The sequence below is a fragment of the Manis javanica genome, chromosome 2, assembly GCF_040802235.1.
Source record: "Manis javanica isolate MJ-LG chromosome 2, MJ_LKY, whole genome shotgun sequence".
In the NCBI taxonomy this organism is placed as follows: Eukaryota; Metazoa; Chordata; class Mammalia; order Pholidota; family Manidae; genus Manis; species Manis javanica.
The window spans coordinates 48,951,264-48,974,947 of NC_133157.1; the positions used below are offsets into that span (position 1 = coordinate 48,951,264).

Sequence of the window (23,684 nt, forward strand, 5' to 3'; positions counted from 1 at the left end):
TGGCTTTTCAGGCAGTGAATAGTATGTCATGTGGAATTCTGAGGTTTTCAGGGTCCTGTGGAGGTTTTTTGTAATATATGCTGGGTGGAGGAAGTTAGACATTTGGATAATAATGTGGTTTCAATGGTATTGTTGGGTATCAGAAATCACATGAGGCAGCTTTCAGCTTAAGAACCTGTTTTCTTAACACCTCATCCATCACAGAAGAGGGTTAGAAAAATCCTGTCCTACCTACCCCCACACACCTTGAGGCAGTGCTTAGGCATCTACAGGTAGATGCCCCCATTTCAGTGAGGCCTGAAGTCTTGCGGGGGGGAACATGTGGTTTATATTCAGCAAGATAGTTCCCTCTAAGACCCACTAATGCTTTCAAGATGCTGATAGAGCCATTAATGGTTGTTGGAGAAAGATTAGAGTTTCAATTAAAATGAAGCCAATTTAAAATAAATATTTGATAGTATTATTAGCCTAAAATAAACTTAAGAGTGTGTGCCTGGGGGTGAGGATGTTAGGACTTCTGGAGTGGTGGAGTGAGGAGCTTGGTAAATCTTCTTCCCAAAAAAAGCAACAGTAAAACTGGACAGACCAGTTAAAGTTAACCATTTTAGGGCTCTGGAAATCAACCAAAGGCATACAACAAATTGAGAAGCATTTATTTAAGAAAAAGACTACTAAATCATGACTATGAAAAGTTGGGAGTTTCTGGCATTTTATTCTGAGCCTGCTTCTATCACCCCTGCCCCTAAGCTTAGTCTGTGTGGTGATTCTACCTAAACAGACTAGGCTGTGAAAAACAGAATTTCTGCTGCCATTTGGGGCTAACTTGATTGGAGTAGAAGTTTCAAGAAACAATAGTGGTCTCAATGGCAAAAAATAGGCAACATTCTGTAGCTAGTTGGAGGTTGCAGAACTAAGTAAGCCACAGAGAAGCATACTAGCCAGAGGTTTAACAAGGTGATCCGGAGAATGAGAAAGACACAGTGGGTCTTGAAAAGGTCACACATATTCCTCGTGGTCTGGAAGACTGCGCATGTGGGCAGTACTGGTGTACAGACTCAAGAGATCAGAAACAGGGCCTAGTTATCTACTTATCTTCTCTGGCTGAATATGATGCCTAGTACATGTGCACAAGAGATATGAGAATGCTCAGCAGAAAATAAAAGCCAGGGAGGAGATGTGAACTACCCAATCTTTGAGTACATTTCCCAGCCCACATACAGACCCATTAGCAAATAGGGAAAGACTTACTGGCTTGAGGTGATTAAGTTTAACTTCTGATCAGTCATTGGCTGATAACTAAACTATGCTGACATAGGACTCTAGGCTTAAAAATAAAAACAACTGAAAAAAACTGAGCAAAAATATAGTGGCCACACACTGCAGGAGTGAGACAACTATATGGAATTACTGTAGGCAAGTCACTAAACAAACAGCAAAATCAACTCCAAGTGGGGGATCAGACTCCAGAGTTGCTGCAACATATTATCTAAAGTGAGTTTTTTTTTAAAAGGAAACTTTATTATTTTTCCTGTGTTAGTTGCCATTAAACAAATCAATCACTGCTACCCATGTGATAGCACCATATTTTTAAATCTCCCATTAATACAGTCTTCCTTTCAATTTCTTATTATGTTCTTAAAGATTTTAACTTTGGGTATTTTGCTTCTGTGTTGCCTGATAGGGCATCAATATGACATAAAGTGTCGAGTTTTAACAAAAAAAATTATGAGGCATGAATGGAACCAGGGAAGTTTGATCCATGAATAGGAAGAAAAGAAGCAGTTATGAGAAACTATCTCTGAAGGTTTCCAGATGTTAGACATAGCAGACAAATATTTAAAAGTAACTATTATAAATGTGTCCAATAATAGCTACTTTGAAAGAACAACAGGAAAAAAAGAGCATGTTTGACGAAATAAAGAAAAATATGACAACAATTTTCCATCAAATAGAGAATGTCAATAAAAGGAAGTCATAAAAAATAATCAAATGAAAATTCTGGAGTTCAAAGGACAATAACCAAAATAAAAAATCCATACCAGGACTTCACACCAGATTTGAGCTGGCAGAGAGAAAGTATCAGTGAAAATGGAGATAGATCAATAAATATTATCCAATTTGAAGAATAGAAAAAAATTAAGAAACTCAGAGACTTGTGGGATACACATAAAACACACCACTGTTCTCATAACGGGAGCCTCAGAAGGACAAAAAAGGCAGAAAAAATGTTTAACTGCCTGCAAAACCCCAACTTCATGAAAAAGAATAATCTACACATCCAAGAAACACAATCCAAGAAGAATATGAAAAGATATATACCTAGTCACATAATAGTCTGTTGAAAACTTTAGCCAAAGATTTGGAAAGCAAGAGAGCAACTCATCACATATGGGGAAAAGAAACAAAAATTTATGTTCTCATTGGAAATAGTAGAGAACTGTAGGCAGTGGGATGACTTATTGAAAGTACTGAAAGGAAAAAAAACTGTCAACCAAGAATTCTATAACTAATCAAAATATTGGATTCTTTAGGGTTTTTTTTAATGTACAAATATCATATCATCTGCAAACAGGGACAGTTTAACTCCTTCTTTACCAATCTGGATGCCTTTTATTTCCTTGTGTTGTCTAATTGCCATGGCTAAGAACTCCAGAACTATGTTGAATAAAAGTGGAGAGAGTGGGCATGCTTGTCTTGTTCCCTATCTTAAAGGAAAAGCTTTCAGCTTCTCTCTGTTAAGTATGACGTTGGCTGTGGGTTTGTCATATATGGCCTTTATTATGTTGAGGTACTTTCCCTTATACCCATTTTGTTGAGAGAGTTTTTATTATGAATGGATGTTGAATTTTGTCGAATGCTTTTTTGACATCTATTGAGATGATCATGTGGTTTTCAGACTTTTTGTTGATGTGGTGGAGGATGTTGATAGATTTTCGAATGTTGTACCATCCTTGCATCCCTGGGATGAATCCCACTTGATCATGGTGTATGATCCTCTTAATGTATTTTTGAATTTGGTTTGCTAATATTTTGTTGAGTGTTTTTACATCTATGTTCATCAGGGATATTCTTTTTTTTGTGGTGTGTTTACCTGATTTTGGTATTATGGTGATGCTGGCCTCATAGGATGAGTTTGAGAGTATTCCCTCATTTTCTACTATTTGGAAAACTTTAAGGAGAATGGGTATTAGGTCTTTACCAAATGTTTTATAAAATTCAGTGGTGAAGCCATCTGGTCCAGGAGTTTTGTTCTTAGGTAGTTTTTTGATTACCAATTCAATTTCCTTGCTTGTAATTGGTGTGTTCAGATTTTCTGTTTATTTCTGGGTCAACCTTTGAGGGTTGTATTTTTCTGGAAAGTTGTCCATTTCTTCTAGGTTATCCAGTTTGTTAGCACATTATTTTTCATAGTATTCTCTCATAATTCTTTGTACTTCTGTGGTGTCTGTTGTGATTTCTCCTTTCTCATTTCTGATTCTGTTTATGAGTATAGACTCTCTTTTTTTCTTGATAAGTCTGGCAAAGGGTTTATCCATTTGGTTTATTTTCTCAAAGAACCAGCTCCTTTCATTGATTCTTTCTATTGTTTTATGCTTCTCGATTTTATTTATTTCTTTTCTGATCTTTATTATGTCCCTCCTTCTACTGACTTTTGGCCTCATTTGCTCTTCATTTTCTAGTTTCATTGTGAGTTTAGACTGTTCATATCGGATTGTTCTTCTTTCCTGATCTCGGCCTGTATTGCAATATACTTCCCTCTTAGTACGGCCTTCAGTGTGTCTGACAGATTTTGTGGTGTTGAATTATTGTTGTCATTTGTCTCCATATATTGCTTGATCTCTGTTTTTATTTGGTCATTGATCCATTGGTTATTTAAGAGCATGTTGTTAAGCCTCTATGTGTTTGTGGGCTTTTTCATTTTCTTTACATAATTTATTTCTAGTTTCATACCTTTGTGGTCTCGAGAAACTGGTTGGTACAATTTCAATCATTTTTAATTTACTGAGACTTTTTGTGTGCTAGTATATGATCTATTCTTGAAAATGTTCCATGTGCACTTGAGAAGAGCATGTATCCTGCTGCTTTTGGGTGTAGAGTTCTGTAGATGTCTGTTAGGTCCATCTGTTCAAATGTGTTGTTCAATGCCTCTGTGTCCTTACTTATTTTCTGTCTGGTTTTGATCTGACCTTTCGAGTGAGTGAAGTGTTGAAGTCTCCTAAAATGAATGCATTTTATTTGATTTCCCCTTTAATTCAGTTAGTATTTGTTTCACATATGCAGGTGCTCCTGTGTTGGGTGCATAGATATTTAGAATGGTTATATCCTCTTGTTGGACTGAGCCCTTTATCATTATGTAATGTCCTTCTTTGTCTCTTGTGACTTGCTTTGTTTTAAGTTCTATTTTGTCTGATACAAGTACTGCAACACTTGTGTTTTTCTCCCTATTAGTTGCATGAAATATCTTTTCCCATCTCTTCACTTTTAGTCTGTGTATGTCTTTGGGTTTGAAGTGAGTCTCTTGTAAGCAGCATATAGATGGGTCTTGCTTTTTTATACATTCTATTATTCTGTGTCTTTTGATTAGTACATTCAGACCATTTACATTTAGGGTGATTATTGAAAGATATGTACTTATTGCCATTGCAGGCTTTGGATTTGTGGTTACCAAAGGTACAATGGTAGCTTCTTTAGTATCTAACTGTCTAACTTAACTTAGTTATTACACTATTATAAACACCATCTGATGATTCTTTGTTTCTCTCCCTTCTTTTTCTTCTTGCTCCACTCTTCATATATTAGGTGTTTTATTCTATACTCTTTGTGTTTCCCTTGATTGATTTTGTTGAAGGGTGATTTTATTTTTTATTTAGTTAGTATTTGTTTGGTCTGCTTTCTTTGCTGTGGTTTTATTTTCTCTGGTGACAGCTATTTAGCCCTAGGCATTCTTCCATCTAGAGCAGTCCCTTTAAAATACAGTATATAGGTGGTTTGTCAGAGGTAATTCCCTCAATTTTTGCTTATCTGGGAATTGTTTAATCCCTTCTTCATATTTAAATGATAATCTTGCTGGATACAGTATTTTTGGTTTGAAGCCCTTCTGTTTCATTGCATTAAATATATCATGCCATTACCTTCTGGCCTATAAGGTTTATGATGAGAAATCTGATGATGACCTGGTGGGTTTTCCTTTGTAGGTGATCCTTTTTCTCTCTCTGGCTGCTTTTAATACCCTGTCCTTGCCTTTGATCTTTGCCATTTTAATTATTATATGCCTTGGTATTGTCCTCCTTTGGTCTCTTGTGTTGGGAGTTCTGTGGACATCCATGGTCTGAAAGACTATTTTTTCCCCCAGATTGGGGAAGTTTTCAGCAATTATTTCTTCAAAGACCCTTTCTATCCCTTTTCTCTGTCTTCTTTTTCTGGTACCTCTATAATACAAATATTTTTCTGTATGGATTGATCACACAATTCTCTTAATGTACTTTCATTCCTAGAGGTCCTTTTATCTCTCTCTGTCTCAGCTTCTCTGTATTCCTGTTCTCTGATTTCTATTCCAATTACAGTCCCTCCCACCTCATCCAGTCTGCTCTTAAGTCCTTCCATTGTTTGTTTCATTTCTGTTATCTCCTTCCTGAATTCATCCCTTAGCTCTTGAATATTTCTCTGTAGCTCCATCAATATGCTTATGACTTTTATTTTAAATTCTTTTTCAGGAAGATAGGTGATTTCAGTCTCACCAAGCCCTCTCTCTGGTGTTTGAGGGATTTGGGACTGAACAAGGTTCTTCTGCCTCTTCATGGTGATGGGAGTGGTTGCCAGTGAGTGGTGTGTGTGTCAGCTGGGAAAACAAAGTCCCTTCCTGCTTCCTGGTCACCTTGTCTGTATCCTTTGTCTCTGCTGGTTAACCACACCCAGAGAGCAGCCTCTGGGTTAATCCCCTAAGCTGCTGTGGGTGGGGCGGTCCTCGGGAGGGCCCTGGCAGGGGTCACAGGCAAGCGGCATGTGTTCTGCCACATGCACAAACCCCTTTGTGCCTCCCAGATTCTGTGTTGGTATCTGATGTCTGTGCCTGTGAACTGCACACAGGGAGCAGCCTCTGGGTCCAGGCCTGTTTGGTGCATGCAGGGAGAAGCCTCTGTGTTAAGCTATGTGGTTGCTGTAGGTGGGGCTGCTCCCTGGCTATTCTGCAACAATGGTGCTTGCAGTGCCGGTGTGGGGATGAAATGGCAGGCTGCTTATTTCCATGAGGGGATTCAGAGCTGCACTGCCACCCAGGGGCTTAGTGCACCTGAAGTTCTTTAAATTTCCTAGCCTGCTGGGCTGAGTGTGCTAGCACGATTTTGTCCACCTGTTTAAACCTTGTCCCTTTAAGACTTTAAATGTGCCTGCTTTTCTTTTGTCCCAGGGCAGCAGGCTTAATCTTGCATTTTGCTTTGCCCCTCCTCTAATATCCAGTGCACCATACAGTGTGTGTCTGTGCTCCTGGGGCAGATTACCAGGGCTGGTTATTTAGCCGTCCTGTACTTCCACTCCCTCAACACTCTGACTCTTCCTCCTGCCGGTGAGCTGGGGTGGGGGAAGTGCTTGGGTCCTGCCAGGTCACGGCTTTGTATGTTACCCTTTTCCATGAGATGGTGGAGTCTTGCAGATGTAGCCTGGCTTGTGTACTGTATCTTCTGGTCATTCTTTTCGGAAAAGTTGTATTTGCCAATATATATGGTTTTGGGAGGAGATTTCTGCAACCCTACTCAAGCTGCCATCTTCTATGTCATTTATCCCTTTTTATTACCTATAGTGACAGCTATTTAACCTTAGGAACACTTCCATCTATAGCAGTCCCTCCAAAAGACACTGTAGAGATGGTTTATGGGAGGTAAATTCTCTCAGCTTTTGCTTATCTGGGAATTGTTTAATCCCTCCTTCACATTTAAATGATAACCTTGCCAGATAAAGTATTCTTGGTTCCAGCCCCTTTTGCTTCATTGCATTAAATATATCATGCCACTCGCTTCTGGCCTGTAAGGTTTCTGCTGAGAAGTCTGATGATAGTCCCATGGGTTTTCCTTTGTATGTAATCTTTTCTCTCTCTCTGGCTGCTTTTAATAGTCTGTCCTTATCCTTTATCTTTGCCATTTTAATTATGATATGTCTTGGTGTTGTCCTCCTTGGGTCCCTTGTGTTGGGAGATCTGTGCACCTCCATGTCCTGAGAGACTATCTCCTTCCCCAGACTGGGGACGTTTTTAGCAGTTACTTCCTCAAAGACACTTTCCATCCCTTTTTCTCTCTATTATTCTTCTGGTACCCCTATAATATGAATATTGTTCCATTTGGATTGGTCACACAATTCTCTCAATATTCTTTCATTCCTAGAGATCCTTTTTTCTCTCTGTGCCTCAGCTTCTTTGTATTCCTCTTCTCTAATTTCTGTTTCATTTATTGTCTCCTCTACTCTATCTAATCTGCTTTTAGTACCCTCCATTGTGTTCCTCAGTGATTGGATCACTGTCCTAAATTCATTCCTGAGTTCTTGAATATTTTTCTATACCTCCAGGAGCATGTTTACGATTTTTATTTTGAAATCTCTTTCAGAGAGATGGATGAGATTGGTTTCATTTGACTCTTTTTCCAGTGTTTGTAGTATTTTTGTTTGAACCAGGTTCCTTTGCTGTTTCATGTTTGTATGTGGCACCCTCTAGTGCCCAGAAGCTCTACTCTCTGGAGCTGTTTAGCCCCTGGAGCAATGTTGGGGGTCGCAGGGGACTGTTGCTGGTGCCTGCTGGGAGGAAAGAGCTGTTTCTTGCTTCCTGGCTGCCATGCCTGTCTCCGCTGCCAGAACCAGTGGGCTGAACACACAGTTGTAAGCCTCTATGCTTTGAGTTTGTAACTGCTGCAGGTGAGGCTTTCCTCTGGTTGACCTGATGCCGGGGCAGGTTTTGCTGGTTTGCGAGCCAGGTGTGGGAGGAAGGTGCAGCAGGCTGCCTGTCATGGTGGGGGGCCTTAGAACTTTGTAGCCATCCAGGGGTATGGAGCGCCTGAAGATTGTGAAAGTTCCCATCCTGCTGGGCAGAGTGTGCTCAGACAATTTTGTCTACCTGTCCTTTCTCCTGAGCAGTAGGGTCTGTGCAATCCTTGACTCTTTAGCAGGCCTCTTGTTTTTAGGAAGCCTCTCAGACTGCCCACCCAGATCAGCCAGATATGGTTTCCTGTTTTCCACAAGCAGCTGGAATCTCAGTCTCCCCAGGTATTCTGCCTGTTTTAGCTTTCCAACCCCACTAATCACCAGAGCACCATGCAATGTAGGTTTGTGCTCCCAGAGCAGATCTCCAGGGCTATAAGTGTTCAGCAGTCCCAGGCCTCTACTCCCTCCCCTCTCTGTTTCTCTTCCTGCCACTGGTTAACTGGGGTAGGGGAGAGGCTTAGGTCCTGCCTGGTCATGGCTTTGGTACGTTACCCTGTTCCATGACATCTGTTCTTTCCTCCAGGTGTATGCAGTCTGGCACAGCCTTCTTTCCTATTTCTCTTTCAGGCTTAGTTGTATTATATTTTCTTATTATATGTGGTTTTAGGAGGGGGTCTCTGTCTCACCTCTCACATTGCCATCTTTAATCCTACTGCTATTCAGTATTAAAAGGAGTAAAATACATGCTGCAACAGGGATGAGCCTCAATCACAATATACTAAGTGAAAGAAGCCAAATGCAAAACACTACATACTGCACAATTCTATTATGTAAAATATCTAGAAGAGGCACATTTAAAAGAGGCCAAGACCAGATTAATGGTTGCCTGGGGACAGGAATAAAGATTGGCTTCAGGTAGGATTGGTTGATATTTTATGGGTGATGGATATTCTACAACTGGATTTTGATGATGGTTGCCCAATATTGTAAAAGTTACTGAATTGTCTGTGTTAGATGGTGTATTCTATCTTATACAGCTTATATCTTGATAATGCTGTCTAGAAAGTGTGCCTGTGGACTCCACTGGTGTTGGCTATAGATATCTAAGCTCCTATGAAGCTGCTTTTTTTCCTAACCCTTTGTAAAACTGTAAGCAAGATAATTTGTTGTGGATTTAGAGGTTTCACTGGGGTTCCATACTGGCTACTGGCTATTAGATCTGATAACTGATGTGCACAATGGGGGAAATGCAAGACTTGGATGTGAGCCGTGTGTTGTGAAAAGAATGGCAGTGGTACTGAGGTGGTCAAATGACACAGTTTGCTGTCTCAGTTTTTTTCTCAGCTGGATTTCCATTCTGAAAGCTTCTGGGAGGATCTGTGTGACGGTTACTTTGAAAGCCCTGCAGTGCTGTCTTAAGCTAAAACCTGCTCCTCAAGGTGCTTGGGGGCCATGTCTAGGGCAGATTTCCTTTGGGTGATGGCCTTGCATTATCTTGGCCATTCCAATTCCACTACCCAGGTTCCTCCTGAGACAGGCCTATGTATTGCTGGCCAATGACTTTCATTCTTTAAGCATTCTGAAATTCTCCTCCTGTGAATATTCCTTGATTATTTGTCGGTAGTTCTTTTTTTTTTCTTTAACCTTCATTCTATCTAGAAATGCAATGCTCCTAACTGTGATATGGGCTGTCAGAAGAGCATGGCTTCAGAGTCAACCATGTGGTTTAAATTCTAACTTTTAACTTCTTATACATGTGACTTTGGGGCAGATTCCTTAGCCTCTCTGAGTCTTGCTCTTGGAAATCTATAAAATAATCATACCCATCACAAAGGGTTATTGTGAAGATGAAACAAAATCTTGTATGGAAAGCTCTGAGCACAGTTGGCTGGCACATAGTCAGTGTTCCTTAATTGTCAGAACTGAATGGTAGAGTCAGAGTGTGGATTCTGCATCTGGATTTGTATACGTGCTTTTAGCTGAGTGACCTTGGGCAAGTTCCTTGGGTAACTTCTCTGTGCCTCTGTTTCTGTATCTGTCAAATGGGCATATTGAAAGTACCCAGCTTATTAGGCCTGTTTGAAGAGTCAATGGGTTAATATAGGAAGCGCTTAGAGCACTGCCTATGACACAGGGAGTTATATCCAAGTGACAGCTACTATTCTCTCGCCAGCCAACACAATGTCCTTATTCCCCTGGAGTGGCATATTTGATTTATGTGGCTTAAGTGTGTGGGTTATAGGGACCCATGAAGGCCACCATGTGGACAAGTGAGGTCTCCATGGTTTGGCTGGTGGCTCACCAGCAGTGGGTTGTGAATCCCATCTCACCACACCACATGCAGCTTCCCAGTCACTCTGTGCTGATTCAGAGAGGACACCTTCCCCATAGGGGAATGGAACTGTTCATGGACAGGGGTAAGCCAATGGTTAGACTCCTCAGCTGGAATCAGTTCCCCAGATCCTCCCACTGCTGTGGACCCTCTAAAATCCCTGGGTACAGCATTGTGTGATACGATGAGATTCCTGTAAACTTGTCTGTTCCGCACAATAACCCACAAATACGTAAAGTTGAAATGTCAAGCCCTTGGTTGAGATGATGGCAGGGATCACTGATTCTTTTGTCTCAGAGAATATCTCACTGGAGACTGGTGGTTTGGAGCCCCTAGGAATACATGCAAGTTGAGTTGGACTGGACTTGATTTATAAGTAATTGCCACTTCTGCCTTATTTTCAGGTGATTATTTACCCTGGAGCCAACCAAGACGAAAACTTCTTCGTCCAGAACACAGCTACCGGCCAGCATCAACTAGGTTTGATAGTAGAACCACACACCAGGATGACTACTGCATGAAGGGCGTAGTGAACACCATGAGCTGCAAGCCTCCGGCTGTGCCCAAGCTCTGTAACATCCCCCTGGAGGACCTGACTAACTACAAGATGAGTTACGTGGCCCACCCTATGGAAAAGCGCTTTGTGTATGAGGCCGAGAAGTTCAAACCCTCTGAAATCCCCTTTGAGAGCCTTACCACCCACAAAGAGTCCTACCGAGGCCTGAAGGGGGAGCTGACCAAGAGCTTGAAACCTTCAGCCAGGCCCTGTGTTCTAGACACGCCTTTCTCCAATAGCACGGAATTTCGAGATAAGTACCAAGCTTGGCCAACACCCCAGATATTCTCCAAAGCTCCTGCCTCTTATATCCCTTCTGAAAAAAAGATGGACTTTCTGACAACAGTACGAGCCCACTACACGTACCCTAAGGGTGTCCCAGCTCAGTCCTGCCGACCAGTGCTCTCAGTCAAGAAGGGCGGCCGCTTCGAGAGCTCTACCACCACCAAGGACGATTACAAGCCATGGGCTAGCATGCGCATGGAGCCACTCAAGCCTCTTCCCCAGCTGAACCTTGCCAAAGAACCCTTGGACTGCCTGACCACTGTGCGGGCCCACTATGTGCCCCACCCACCCATCCATACCAAAAGCTGTAAGCCCCACTGGCCTGGCCCCCGAGGACATACCCCCATGGAAGGCCAGACCACATACACCATCAGCTTTACTCCCAAGGAAATGGGCCGGTGCCTGGCTTTGTACCCTGAGCCCCCTGGTTACATCTTTGAGGAAATAGATGCTTTGGGGCACAGGATATACAGGCCAGTTTCCCAGACAGGTTCCCGGCAAAGCAGCCATCTTTTGGTAGGTGAAAACCAGAGGGAGTTGGCAGTGTCAGCCTGATTTAAAAAAAAATTGGTATTTAGAAGTTGTATAATACTTTTAAAAGCTGACGATTGAGAGTTGTTATTCATTGGACAAAAAATGAATTCCCCAAAATGAAAAAAAAAAATCTTCATCATCATGTCCAGGACACTTGAATAAAATGAGAATCATTTGACTTGAGGAAAATGACATTTAATTACTGGCTAATTATTCCCATTAATCCTCCCTCTGTTATCTCCCCCGTCTTGGGTCCCTTTCCTTGGGCTCATGGAATCAAAGCTGGTCTCTGTGGGATTTTCCCTGAATGAAATGTATTTGATTAATTTAATCATTGTGTGAATTGATACTATGATTAGTCCCTGCCAAGTATGAAGTGCCAAAAACTAAACTTTATTTTGGGGGGAATGAATCTGCAGGTCTGTGTGTTCATCCCCATGTGCTGTCTATGCCGAAAGACTGGGTTTACTGGGACCTTTGGGATATTTCAGACTAAGTGCCTCGGGCCTGGGTTGGGGCCTTGTTTTGTGTCCTCTCTGCCCAGGGCTGCTCCACATGCATCCTTCTACCTTTTTTCCCCGACAAACCAGCAAGAAGGATGCTGTTTGATGGGCTTCTTGGTCACGGGATATGGAGGGGGATGAAGAGGTCCTGTGGCAGTCCCAGGGGAGCTTGGACTTGCCAGACCTCTCCCACTTTTGAACAAGTGCAGGCTCTGAATCCAGGGAGAGCAGGGAAAAGAGGGACCTTTGGCAATCAGGCAGTCAGCAGCCAATCCCTGGGTGAGCCAGGCTGGGGCTCTTGTAAATGCTCAGAGCCTGGAAAAAATCATCCTGTGCTGGGTTGGTTCTTGCCAAGGCTGGACCTGCCTTTAATGACAACTGAGGCCAGACTGGTATGCAGACAATACCTGGGACACTCCTCTATCCTTTGAGTGACCAAGCTTGACATAGTGGTGTGCTGGACCCTGTCCTGGAGAACTGGCTGGAGGTTTCTCTTTGGGGCCTAAGGTTTGATGCTACGGCTAAAGTGATTTGGAGATTTTGTTTAGATTGAGAAGAGTTGAAGGAAGACTTTGTTCAAGAGGGCCCACGCCAGGGCCAGGTGGAGTCCTGGTCTGGGGGAGCCTCACGCAGAGGGATGCAGATGATACCTGGGACACTCTCCTGTCTTTTGAGTCTACAGAACCTAAGATGTGCTCCATGGTCTCAGAGAACTTGGGAACAGCTTGGATAGGAGAGGAAATTCCAGCTCAAATCTAGAGACTTGGGTTCAGGCTCAATGTCTGGCCCATGAACAAGAAACCTCCATCTCTTATGTGGGACTTACTTACCTGGGCCAGACCTCTCAGGTCCCTAACCCTGCAAGCCTCACCATGAGGTGAGTTTGCATCACTGGGTTGGGATCTACATCATTTAATCAGCTTGTTGGTTATATGGAGTCTGGACACCTGACCTAAAGAGGCTCAGAGCAGTTATGCACCTGGACTAGTGTCACAGAGTTTGGGAGCACCAAGGCCAGGATTGGAACCCAGGTCTGATTCAAGATCTGTTGCTCTTACCACAATACCCAGCATCTCCTATCTGCTGTGTCTCAGATTTCAAGGTTCCACAAGCCATGTCAAGCCACATCCTCTGTGTCTGATCTCCTTCCTGGAGTCCATTAAGCTAAAAGAGACTTCTAAGGAGGGTAACTTGCATTAATTTTGTTTTGTCACTTTTTACAAATCAAAGAAATATTGGCACTTAATTTGAAAAGCCAAATAGTGCTAAAATGCTTATAAAAATGCAGCAATCTCTTTGCCCTAGACCTTAAGCCTCCCTCATTTTTGCTTCCCCAGAGAATTTCAAATTATTTTATCTGTTTTCGCTAATATATTCCTTTACATTCCTAAAAATATGCATATACTGCTGTCTATTGCCTTATGGAATTTTAGACATTGTCTGCTTTGGTTGATTAAGAGTTTGAGTTACACTCCTTTCTTTCTCCCTTCTCAGTATAGATATGACAGTGCTTGGTTATATCAAGACTGATAAGCTTTTTCTAACATTTCTGATGAGTACGAAGAAGCTGGGGAAGGATGGATGGACTGGCTGATTAAGGACTGCTGAGCGCTCTTGGGGTAAGAAATTTCTTCAGAGTCCTCCCTCTGTAACATTTAGGGGTTGGCTAGGTGAGCCACACAGGGCACCCCTGTCTTGACCACTCCTGGGGTAAAGGATCAGCTTCTCCTACTACCTACTCCTTTTTTGGTCTCAAATCAGAATATCCTTATTATTATGCAGGGTTAACACAGTGAAAAAGAAAAAACAGAAAACACAGGCAGTACATAAAGAAAAACACAAGTGCTATGGTTGGGACTCCTGGAATACAGTGGCTGGCAGCACGCGAAGTCCGCAGCCCTGGGAATGTGACTTGGCTCTTGTCACCCACTAGCTACGAGCCCTCTCTGAGATGTGGGTGACAGCAGTGCTTCCCCATGGTTTGGTTGTTTGGAGTGAATGACAGAATATACTCCAGGCACTTTGCCCTGGCTCCTGGCTGACTCTGATTAAATGTAGGTGAGAATGATATGGTGCTGAAGATGATGAAAGTGGTTGCTGAGTTCTCCCTGGCTGAATCTACATATGATTTTATTTGTCAGTATGTCCGCAAGGATAACTGCTCATGCTTTTGACATATTTCCAGAGCAAAATACTTGTTTTCATATAGTTAAATTAATTAGTAGGTGTTCTGAGTTGGGGTTGTTAAATGGAAATGCCATTTTAGGAAGTAATTTGGGCCAGCAGGAGGAACAGAGAAGGGGAGCAGAGCTGATGGGGCTGGGTTCCCCTGCTGTCTTAGAGGATTCTTGCTAATCAGTCTGTGTATTGGGCTTCTATGGAAGAGTGTTAGCAGAGGGTTTTGCTCCATCAAAACACATGCACATGCGTGCACAGCACTCCGAGATTCGATGGGATCCTGCTCAATGAATGCTGATGATGGAAGGCTTCAAACACGCCCTCAAAAATATACAGACATTTATAATTTATATTGTATGTTTTTCACTTGTGAGGATGAAGTGGGGGCTTAATCAACTACCACAGCCCAGGGCTGTCAAGGCTTTAGCATGTTAAAAAAGAAAAATAGAAGTACACCAAAGAGAGGACACAGAGAGAGGGAAAAGTCTTATGTCCAAGCAGGGAACCTGCTCCAGAGCGGAATCCAGGATGCTGTGGGGATGAGTTCTGGAGAGGAAAATAGGGAATGGGCTTTTATTGCCCAAAGACAGCAAGCTCTCCTACCAGGGGAAAGTGGAGTCTCTGAGTGAGGCTAACAGGCCCGAGACTGTGCCATCAGCTGGCCTACAAGCCTTGGGCCGGTCGGTCCTGGCCTGCTGCTTTGGGATGTTGTGCCCAGAGTGTCTGCTGGGCTGAGGCCCCACTCCCAGTGCTGGTGTCTCCTTGCCTGTGCCATGTGCAGGGCGGCCCCTGCATCGGCAGGCGAGTGGCCAGGACAGGTCTTTATCTCCTGTGACAGGGCAGAGCTGCCTGTACGGTGAAGACCCCAGCACATCACTCTGTTTTTGATGATCAGGATCCCTCACTCTACTTTGCCCCCTGACTGAAATATCGATACAGCACAATGAGCAGCCTAAAGGACTGCATTCTAATACTGGCTGCATCTTGACAGGGTTGACGTCTTTAAAGTTGCCCTCCATCCCTTTGGCTTGGCTCTAAGACCTTATACCGGGCTGGAGGGTGGCACGGTGGGGCCCACTGTAAGTGATTCTTTCATCCACCCCGTTTTTGGTAGCATTTGTCACCCTGCTTTCTATGGAATTTCAAATCCTGAACCCCTGCTGGGTTCTGCCTTGTGGACCTGCTCCCTATCAGCTACATCTCTTCTGTGGCATTTTTATCCCGGGCTGTGTCTTCTTCCCCTTCTGCACTTGTCAGTTGTTGTTCTTCCATCTACCTCCAGTTTTCCTCAAATTTCTTGAGATCCCTTGTCCACTGAGGCCCTTCCTCTCATCTTCCTCACTATGGCATTTTATAATTTCATTACTACTTTATTATAGCTTAATGGTATTTGTGAGGGGGGAAGAAGGTGAAGGAAGAGCCCAGGTAGGCAGCCCACCCCTTGGCCTGCCATAGACGTAGCCAGTTGGAGGTGATGAAGCACTTAAGGGATTTCACTGGGGTTTTCTCAGCTGGGAAGCATACCTGGAGGGTGACTTGTTCCCATGGCTGGACAAAAGGGCAAATCTGGAGAATGTTGACTAATTAGCTGGCTAGCCAGTGTTTGCAGGTGCAGGGAGCCCTGGTGTGGGCCATTAGCCTCTGAACCCCAGGCTGTCCCTAAGGCTGTGCAGGCAGCAGCGGACAGTGCTCCCCACCTCCAGCCTTCTTACCCCTCTCGGACATCACCAGCAATTTCATGGAAGGAGCTCCTGGGGGCTTAGCTGAGCAGAGACCCAGCCCAATTCTGACCTCAGGAGTGGCAGTCTTGGCTAGGGCCAGGGCTTGTGTTGCGGTGGCTGGGGGCCAAGCACTCTGTCTCCATGGTTTCACTGTCATGTGCAGTCTTCCAAATACCTTTTCATTGTAGTCTCATTGCCCTAAATGTGTTTGAAAAGTATACATAGTTACAATAATTGTCCTCCAAGCTTTGGCCTCTAAGGCAGGAGTGAGGCTCCCTGCTCCAAGGCAATGGGATTGCATAATTATACCTTTCTAGAGTGATGGACTCTTTTGGGGTCTGGTCATTGAGGACATGAAGATGAAATGAGTGATCCATTTCCTCTAAAAGCACTTTTCAGCTGTGCAGTTGTCAGGAGGACGTAAGCAGGGTGCATGGGGGTGAGCACAGGACCCAACTGCAGGTGAAATGGCCCCTGGCTCCCCAGGTCTGCCCTGTCACCCCAGGTCCACAGCTGGTCAGCAGGCCTTGAAGTGAGAAGACAGAGGCCCTTCTGAGAGTAAATGCTGGGGTTTGCGAGGGGTTGGGGGGACTGGGAGTGGGCAGGCAAGGGTGTTTTGTTTGGCTGAGCAGGCTCAGAATTCCCACATGGCTGGCTGAGCAGGTGCTTGGCTCCTGCCTCACTTTGGAGGCGTAACAGGAGTGAAGGAGCCTGTAAACCTTCCTGAACACATGCTCTGGGTTCTGCAAAAGAGATCAGGGCAATGCTAAGTGGGCTCCACTTTCAGTCATACTCCTGGGCCACAGGTGCCCTGGTCCCTGCCTGAATCCTTGGACACTGACATGAGAAGTCCTGATGGCTTTTCCTTATTAAGCCTCTCATTGTGGCAGCAAACCCAGCTTGATTCTAACCAAAAGGATCCAGGGACTCTCCACTCCTGGGAGTGATCCTAACACTGCTTTCTGAGCTCTCACTGTGCAGACCAGCTGGCCTGCCTGCCCACCTGCACCCTGCCAGGGCTGTTCTTTCAATGGCAAGGGGGAAACCTGGTTACTTCCCTGTTGCTGCAAATTCCCACCCATTTCATGTAATAGGATCATAAAATGGGAGCCCACACATACCCTTTCAACAGGCAAGCAGCTACTTGAGAGTTATAGGCAGACAGAATGCCTGAAAAATGACTGAAGTTTGACATATGTGCCAGTGAATGACTTAAAAACTAAGAAATGGAATTTTTTGGACTATCAGCCCTCCTGGGCTACATAAAAAACAAAAACAAACCTTTTCATTTTAAAGGTTCTAAGCAGAGCTCAGTGCTTATTACCAACTTGGGGCAACCCTTTTCGTGGCTAAGTATTGTAACACCTCCCATATTTGAAGGTCAGTTATTTGACAACCTCAGTGGTCCCAACCCAAGGCAAGCTCCTGGCAATAAGCTGTCTGTAAGTTGCCCAGATCATTGACACACATTTGTGTATGGGAGCTCAGGTACCTTACTCAGTGCACGCCCGCTATCCTGGCTCTCCCTCTGAGATACTGGCCTATCTCCCTCACATTTTTTAAAACATGCAGCTCCAGTGAGCTTCTTTTCTCTGGTTTACTGACCCCCAGAAGAAAAGGAGGGGCTGCTTCTACAGACAGACACCTCTATATTTGTTTATATTTTATTAAGATATTGTTGATACACAATCTTATGAAGGTTTCACATGAGCAACATTGTGGTTGCAGCATTCACCCATATTATGGAGTCCCCCCCAACACACCCCACTGCAGTCACTGTCCATCAGTGTAGTAAGATGCTATAGGGTTACTACTTGTCTTCTGTACTACACTGTCTTCCCCATGACCCCCCAGGAGGGAGACACCTCTGTAGAGCAAGAGGAGTGACCACTGATAGCTTGGCACTGGGACTAGAGCCCGAAATATTTTTAAAAATTCAGGATTTAAGAGTATGGCAGCTCAGGAATTATGCCCACAATATAATAACAAAGAAATAAGTATGTATACATACATGTATATACATATATGAGCATGCACATGCACATACATAAATATTTTATTAAGTGTGGGAAAATATACTGTGCTTATGACTGCAATTTAGTAAAAAGAAAAAATTATACATTTTAAAAGCTGACAAATGCATGAACAGTGTTGGATAAAGGAGTTCCCACTTACCTCATTTATCCAGAATAATGAGGGCATGGGGATTTGGAATACCTGGAATATGAGGCTAATCCCAGGGTGTTTCCTATGGAGTGGTATGGTCTTCAAAGAAGTTCATGGGCATGTCAGCTCGGGAAAGGGCATATGTTCCACTGCCCTGTTGGAGATTCATATTCATAATACTTTGAGGTCTCTGTGAAACCCTGTGGTAAAGGAACCTTATTTAACTTTGTATAACTCAGTGTATGAATCAGCATTCTTGCAATTACAAGTGCCCAAGCCAAAGGGAATTTGCTGGTTCAGGCAATGGAGCAGTGCAGGACGTAGTCCGTGGGCTTTAGCCACAGCTGAGTCCTGGGGTCTGAATGATGTGATGGGGGCTCACTCTTCATCTTGTGGTTTTATTTTCTTCTGCTCTGTCTTCTTAGGCTGGCTCTTTCCATGTGATGGTTTCTAAAATTCTAAGCTTACAACAACATCCTTTTAGCTAAAGAGCTGCTCCCTCTCAGTGGTTCTGGTAAAAATCCTTGAATTGAGTCTCTTTCTGCCTGGCTTGAGTTTCATGCTGATCCCTGAACTGATTCCCATAGTCAGAGAGATCTTATTGTCCAGGCCTGAATCAGGGTCCAACTCTGGCCCAAGCAGTGTGTATGTGTGGGCCAGCCTCTTGCAAACTATACAAACTGGGTGGTGGGGGAACATGGGGGTGGGATGGGTCCTCGAAGGAAAACTGAGGTGTACTTACAGGGAAGAGAGGGATGAATGCTGAGCAGGCCGAAACAACAGATTCCAACTCTGACAATAGAGCCCTTTTATTGTGTAAAACTTATTGGAACACACATGGAGAAATACTGCCAAGTGCTTATCATACATTTTTTCAAATAAGTTTAGAATACAATAAAATACGCATGCAGGCAAACGTGTGGCTGAACCTTTCTTTGATGATTTAAAAACCTCAGTGTATCATGCATTACCTCAGGTTAACCTGAGTGTTGAAACATCCTGTTCACTCACCACTGAGATTATTTGCTTCTTGATAAATGGGAGGTTACAGCACAGCCAGAGTGCAGGGCACGGGGAGCCTGGGAAAGTTCGTTTACAGGACAGTGGCCGCAAGTGTGTCATGTCCTGTGTAGAGCTCTCTCGAGTTCTGACAGTGCTGGCACATACCATCTCACTTCTTCCACACACAACCCTCTTTGTGGTTGTCATTCCCCAACGTGGATGGGGAGTTGAGGCTTGGAGAGGTTAAGTAACTTGGGACATTTGAGGAAACGATGTTTTTAAAGCAAACCTTGTGAACAGTGATGCTTTCAAATGACACCATGAATTTGGAGGAAAGGGAGTGTAAGAGGCAAGATGCTCTCGAGGATTTGAAGGAATTTTGGGATGCCTTTCAAGGGGCACACAGTCACAGGTGTGTGGCTTGGGAAATGATCAGGTTGAAAGCCCTTTGGGAATGGCAGCTGTATGTGTGTGGGGGTCATTCCCTGCTGCGCCTAGTACTGAGTTAGCGATCAGACCTGCTGACTGCTTCTGGGCACACACAGATACAAAAATGTCATCTCAGGTGCCATAGGGCTTCTTTGAACAATGTTTTTTTGACTTACAAGTCTAATATATAGGAAGGAAAGATTACATCTGGGAGCTGGAGGTCATTTGAGGAGATCTGTGAATGTTTAAGCTCTTGGCTTGCAATAGTTAATCACTTATGAGTATATTCTCTTTATCCTAGAAAAGAAGAAAAGATATTTTCATCTTGTGATGTAACATATAGTCCCATCTACTATGCTTGTTTTACCATAAGCTCTCAAACATTGGCATTTAGGGAGTGCTTGCCGATTCTACGGCTCGGAAGACACTGTGCCCCCTACCTTTGCTTGCCATCTGCCGCAGGGATCTGTCTGGCTTGAGGCTCTCTCAGCGCTCTTTTCCAGACTCCCGGTCCAGCCGTGACTGTCACTGTGCCCTGGGCGTGCCTGCTGAGGAACCTCCCAGATGGTCCTCAGTACTTTCCAGCATCTCCATGGCTCTTACTCCATCCAGTGGGTTCCGTCCTTGAGGGGTGGTGACTCAGAAACCTTGCTTCTCCCTCCACGAGGTCCATCATATACGCCGTCTTCTAGATAGGCCTTCCTTCTCCCCGCCTACCTCACAGCCCGTCTGAGCTCTGCTCATCAGGATGGATGGGATGCCCGGCCTATCACAGCACTGGCCATGCTTCCTCTTCCCATTCACTTACCCATATGTACACTTATTCCTTCAGAAAATATGTATTGGGTGCCAGGCACTTTTCTGGGTGCTTTGGGCTCCACTAGTAAATAGAGCGCACACAGAGCCTGTCCTTGGGGCAGACATTCATTCATAATAAACATAATGAACAATGAATAATTATATATGATAATGTATACTACATAAATAGCCAATACATACTAAGAAGCATGACAAGTAAAGTGTATGATCAGTCGGAAGGTGAAGAGCACCGTGGACAGAGGAGAAGGTCATGGGGTGGAGAAGTCTTGGAGTCCTGGGGGCACAGATTGTGTTTATGGAATGGTGGGGTGGGCCTTGCAGAGGTGAGATCTGAGAGTCTCGGTGAAGTTGACATCGGGGCACATCTAGAGCAAAGGCCCTGAGGCAGGCATGATTCTGTCCAGGTGTGTCCAGGGAGCAGCGAGGTGGCCAGTGAGGGTTGTAGAGACCAAAGTCAGGAATTTGGCTGTCATGCTGAGACGAGCCAGTGTCAAGCTTGCAACTGAGAAATGACCAGATCTGGTTTATATCACAACCCACTGTGTTCATCCAGGCTGCTGGGGAGCAAGGGTGGAAGCAGGGCCTGGGAGGAGGCTTACTGCACAGAGGGGTGATGTGGGCCCATACCTGGCTGCTGGAAGTATGGGGGTAAAGAGAAAAGTGTCACATCCTGGGCATGTTTTGAAGGTGGGTTACGTGGAACTGTGGATTGGAGGCAGAGTGAAAATAAGAGGGGGTCAAGCAGGATTCCAGAACCTTGGGTCTGAGTGACTGGATGGATGGACTTGCCAGCCACAGAGACTGGGAAGGTATCCAAGGGTTTAAAACAGAGGACTGGTATAACCCAAAACATCTTTTGGAAAAATCTCTTTGTGGATGGATTTGAGCCATTTTGGCTTATCACCAGTCCCCAGGTTGTCTTGGTAAAGTGAGTAGCTTCAGCAAGAGGTTGGGGTTCTGTCTCCACATACTTAAGGGGACGTGTTTCAGTGGAAACAATCTCAGGCCAAATTCTGGCACATGCCTAAGTGCTAGCAAACTGGCCCAGCACAGCCACATAACCTGCTCTGTGAAATTGAGTTAGGTCCTTATTGTCTAACTCTAGGCCCTCTGACAAACTTTAATGTGAATGTTCCTATGTAAGATAACCCCCAAATTTCTCTAGTCAAATCAAGCAGAGTCAGGGGCACAGAACCAAAGATAGCTCTGGACTTGGAGTTCCAGGTTGTTGGGTTTGCTGGATTCTTAGACTGTTTGTACAAGAGCCCTGGTGCTTCTGTGGCCCTTCTGGTCCTCTAATGCTACTCATTTCACTGGGGAGTAATTAACAAACTTTGTGCAATGAACAAACCCTTTAAGGCAGATTTAGGTAGCAGTATTTGAAATGCTTGCAGTGGTCACTTTTGGATAGTGGACTGATGATTGGGTAGTTAAGTGTTAGCTAACTGTCCCAAGGGGGTAGGTTTACATATGTAATTTCACACATACACATCAGTGAACACTTATGTATTTGCAAGCAAAGTAATAATAGTTTTGGCTGCTGTGTGGGAGGTGGGTTGGAGGAGACTAGAGTAGATTTAGAGAGTCCATTCAGGATACCTTTACACAAGCCCCAGTGAGAGAGGATTAGGAATAAAAGGAGCAATCCCTGGGTGCTGACTGTAGAAAGAACTAATTAAGGAAGAAAACTGAGCTGGAGATTCCTCAAAACTTGGACTTTATAACTGGACACATTGGCATTTGTGGTGGGATATGCCTGCTCTCCTGATCAGACTCTAATGTCCCTGGAAGCAGTGACTAGGCTTTCACCCTGTGTCCTTGGGGCTGGCTCTGGCCTGGTACAGAATTGGTGCTCGGCAAGAGTTTGTCAGACTCCTAGGGAAAGGAACAGTAATGTGATGGGAAGAGAAATCAGGGAGAAGGAGATGAGATGAGAAGGGATGGAGGCCTATCTGGTGGGGAAAGGTAGAGTGAGGTCCACTAGGATCTGATGAGGACTTTGGTTGTTTTCTATCCCAGCTGGACCCAAGTGAGGAGGCTAGACACTACCAGTGCAAAGCGCGTGGTAGAGTCAGGTCATGGGAGCTTGCTCTGCGGTGGTTGTCTTGAGTGTCTCCACTCCACTGGAGGTGCTGTGCAGGTGAAGCAGTTCAGCCCAGGACTGCCTGGTCTGTGGATCTGGCACCTGCTCTGTGCCGCAGCACTGGGACATGCTGAGCTCCAGCTATGAGACAGAACCACCTGGTTGACTGAACAACGTCATCATCCTTCAACCGACTACAGTTAAGTCATTTCCTGGTCCTTTCACTGATACTTAAAAAATGATGGTGAGGGTTGGGGGGAAGAAAACCAAGCCCATGATGTGTTTCATCACCACACCCCTTGCAATTTCCTAGAGTTACTCACCTGGTAACTAAGTTGTTCACAGCTTGTCTCCTACCCTTCATGGGATTTGTAACAAGGTCAATCGTGGGCCATCACAAAGACCTGGAGGAGGGCTTTTTATGTCATCCTGGGGAAGGAAGCAGGATTCCCAGGCATGCTTTCGGGTCTGAATGCTGACTGTGCAATGCTAAGCATTCTGTTTAAACAAACATTATTTATGTTCGGCAGGAGAACCATTCCCCACTGTCTGCTTTCTCTTCACTCACATAAAACTGCACATTTAATTTCTGTTTACACATATATAAACCATATCTTTAGGAGCAGCCTGGGAAATCTTGGTTGAAGATGGATTTTGCCACTGGAAAACACAGAGGTGAGTTGACATCTGTATATTGTGTTATCAGAAGCATGACACATGCAGTTGATTGGGGCCAGGTGCTTCACAGAATCCATATGAGTGAAGTTGTAAACTTCTACTTGACAGACAGGCAAGGTGACAGCCCAGTTCTTGTTAGCCAAGCTTGATTACTAATATCTGCTTTGTAGTTTAGGGGTAGTAACTGAGTAAAAAACCTTGGGATGCAGTGGAAAAGAAGCTAAGGTCTGGCCAAAAATAACAATCTTTGATCACTTGGTATGTATTTGACCTGTAAAATCATCTCCAAGTGGATAGGAGAGGCCAGTGGGGAGCAGACAATAATTTAGGTTAATCTTAGAGGATTGAGAGAATTCACTGGGTGTTCACCTTTTTCCTATTTACTTCAAGGCTTGTATCTACAGTGACATTTTTCTCATTGGCTGTGCATGACCTGGGTAGATAAACTCTGATTTAACTCACATTCAGTGCATTCTGAGTCTGTGACATCTTGAAA

The 23,684-nt window shown here is 44.2% G+C and overlaps 1 protein-coding gene and 1 long non-coding RNA gene across 4 annotated transcripts in view; both read left to right on the forward strand.

Annotated features, from left to right (window-relative positions):
• SAXO1 (stabilizer of axonemal microtubules 1) overlaps window positions 1–11,914 on the forward strand; it is a 99,702-nt gene extending 87,788 nt beyond the window's left edge. For all 3 annotated transcript variants that reach the window (XM_073218485.1, XM_073218475.1, XM_073218473.1), the window contains one exon: window positions 10,639–11,914. In XM_073218485.1, the coding sequence (XP_073074586.1) occupies window positions 10,639–11,630 (992 nt within the window). In that variant the 3' untranslated portion in view covers window positions 11,631–11,914. The remainder of the gene's footprint in view (window positions 1–10,638) is intronic.
• Window positions 11,915–13,605: 1,691 nt separating this feature from the next.
• Window positions 13,606–23,194, forward strand: LOC140845023 (uncharacterized). The gene is made up of 3 exons (XR_012123627.1): window positions 13,606–13,731; window positions 22,447–22,709; window positions 23,131–23,194. It is a non-coding gene; the product is annotated as an uncharacterized lncRNA (long non-coding RNA).
• The last annotated feature ends 490 nt before the right edge of the window (window positions 23,195–23,684 follow it).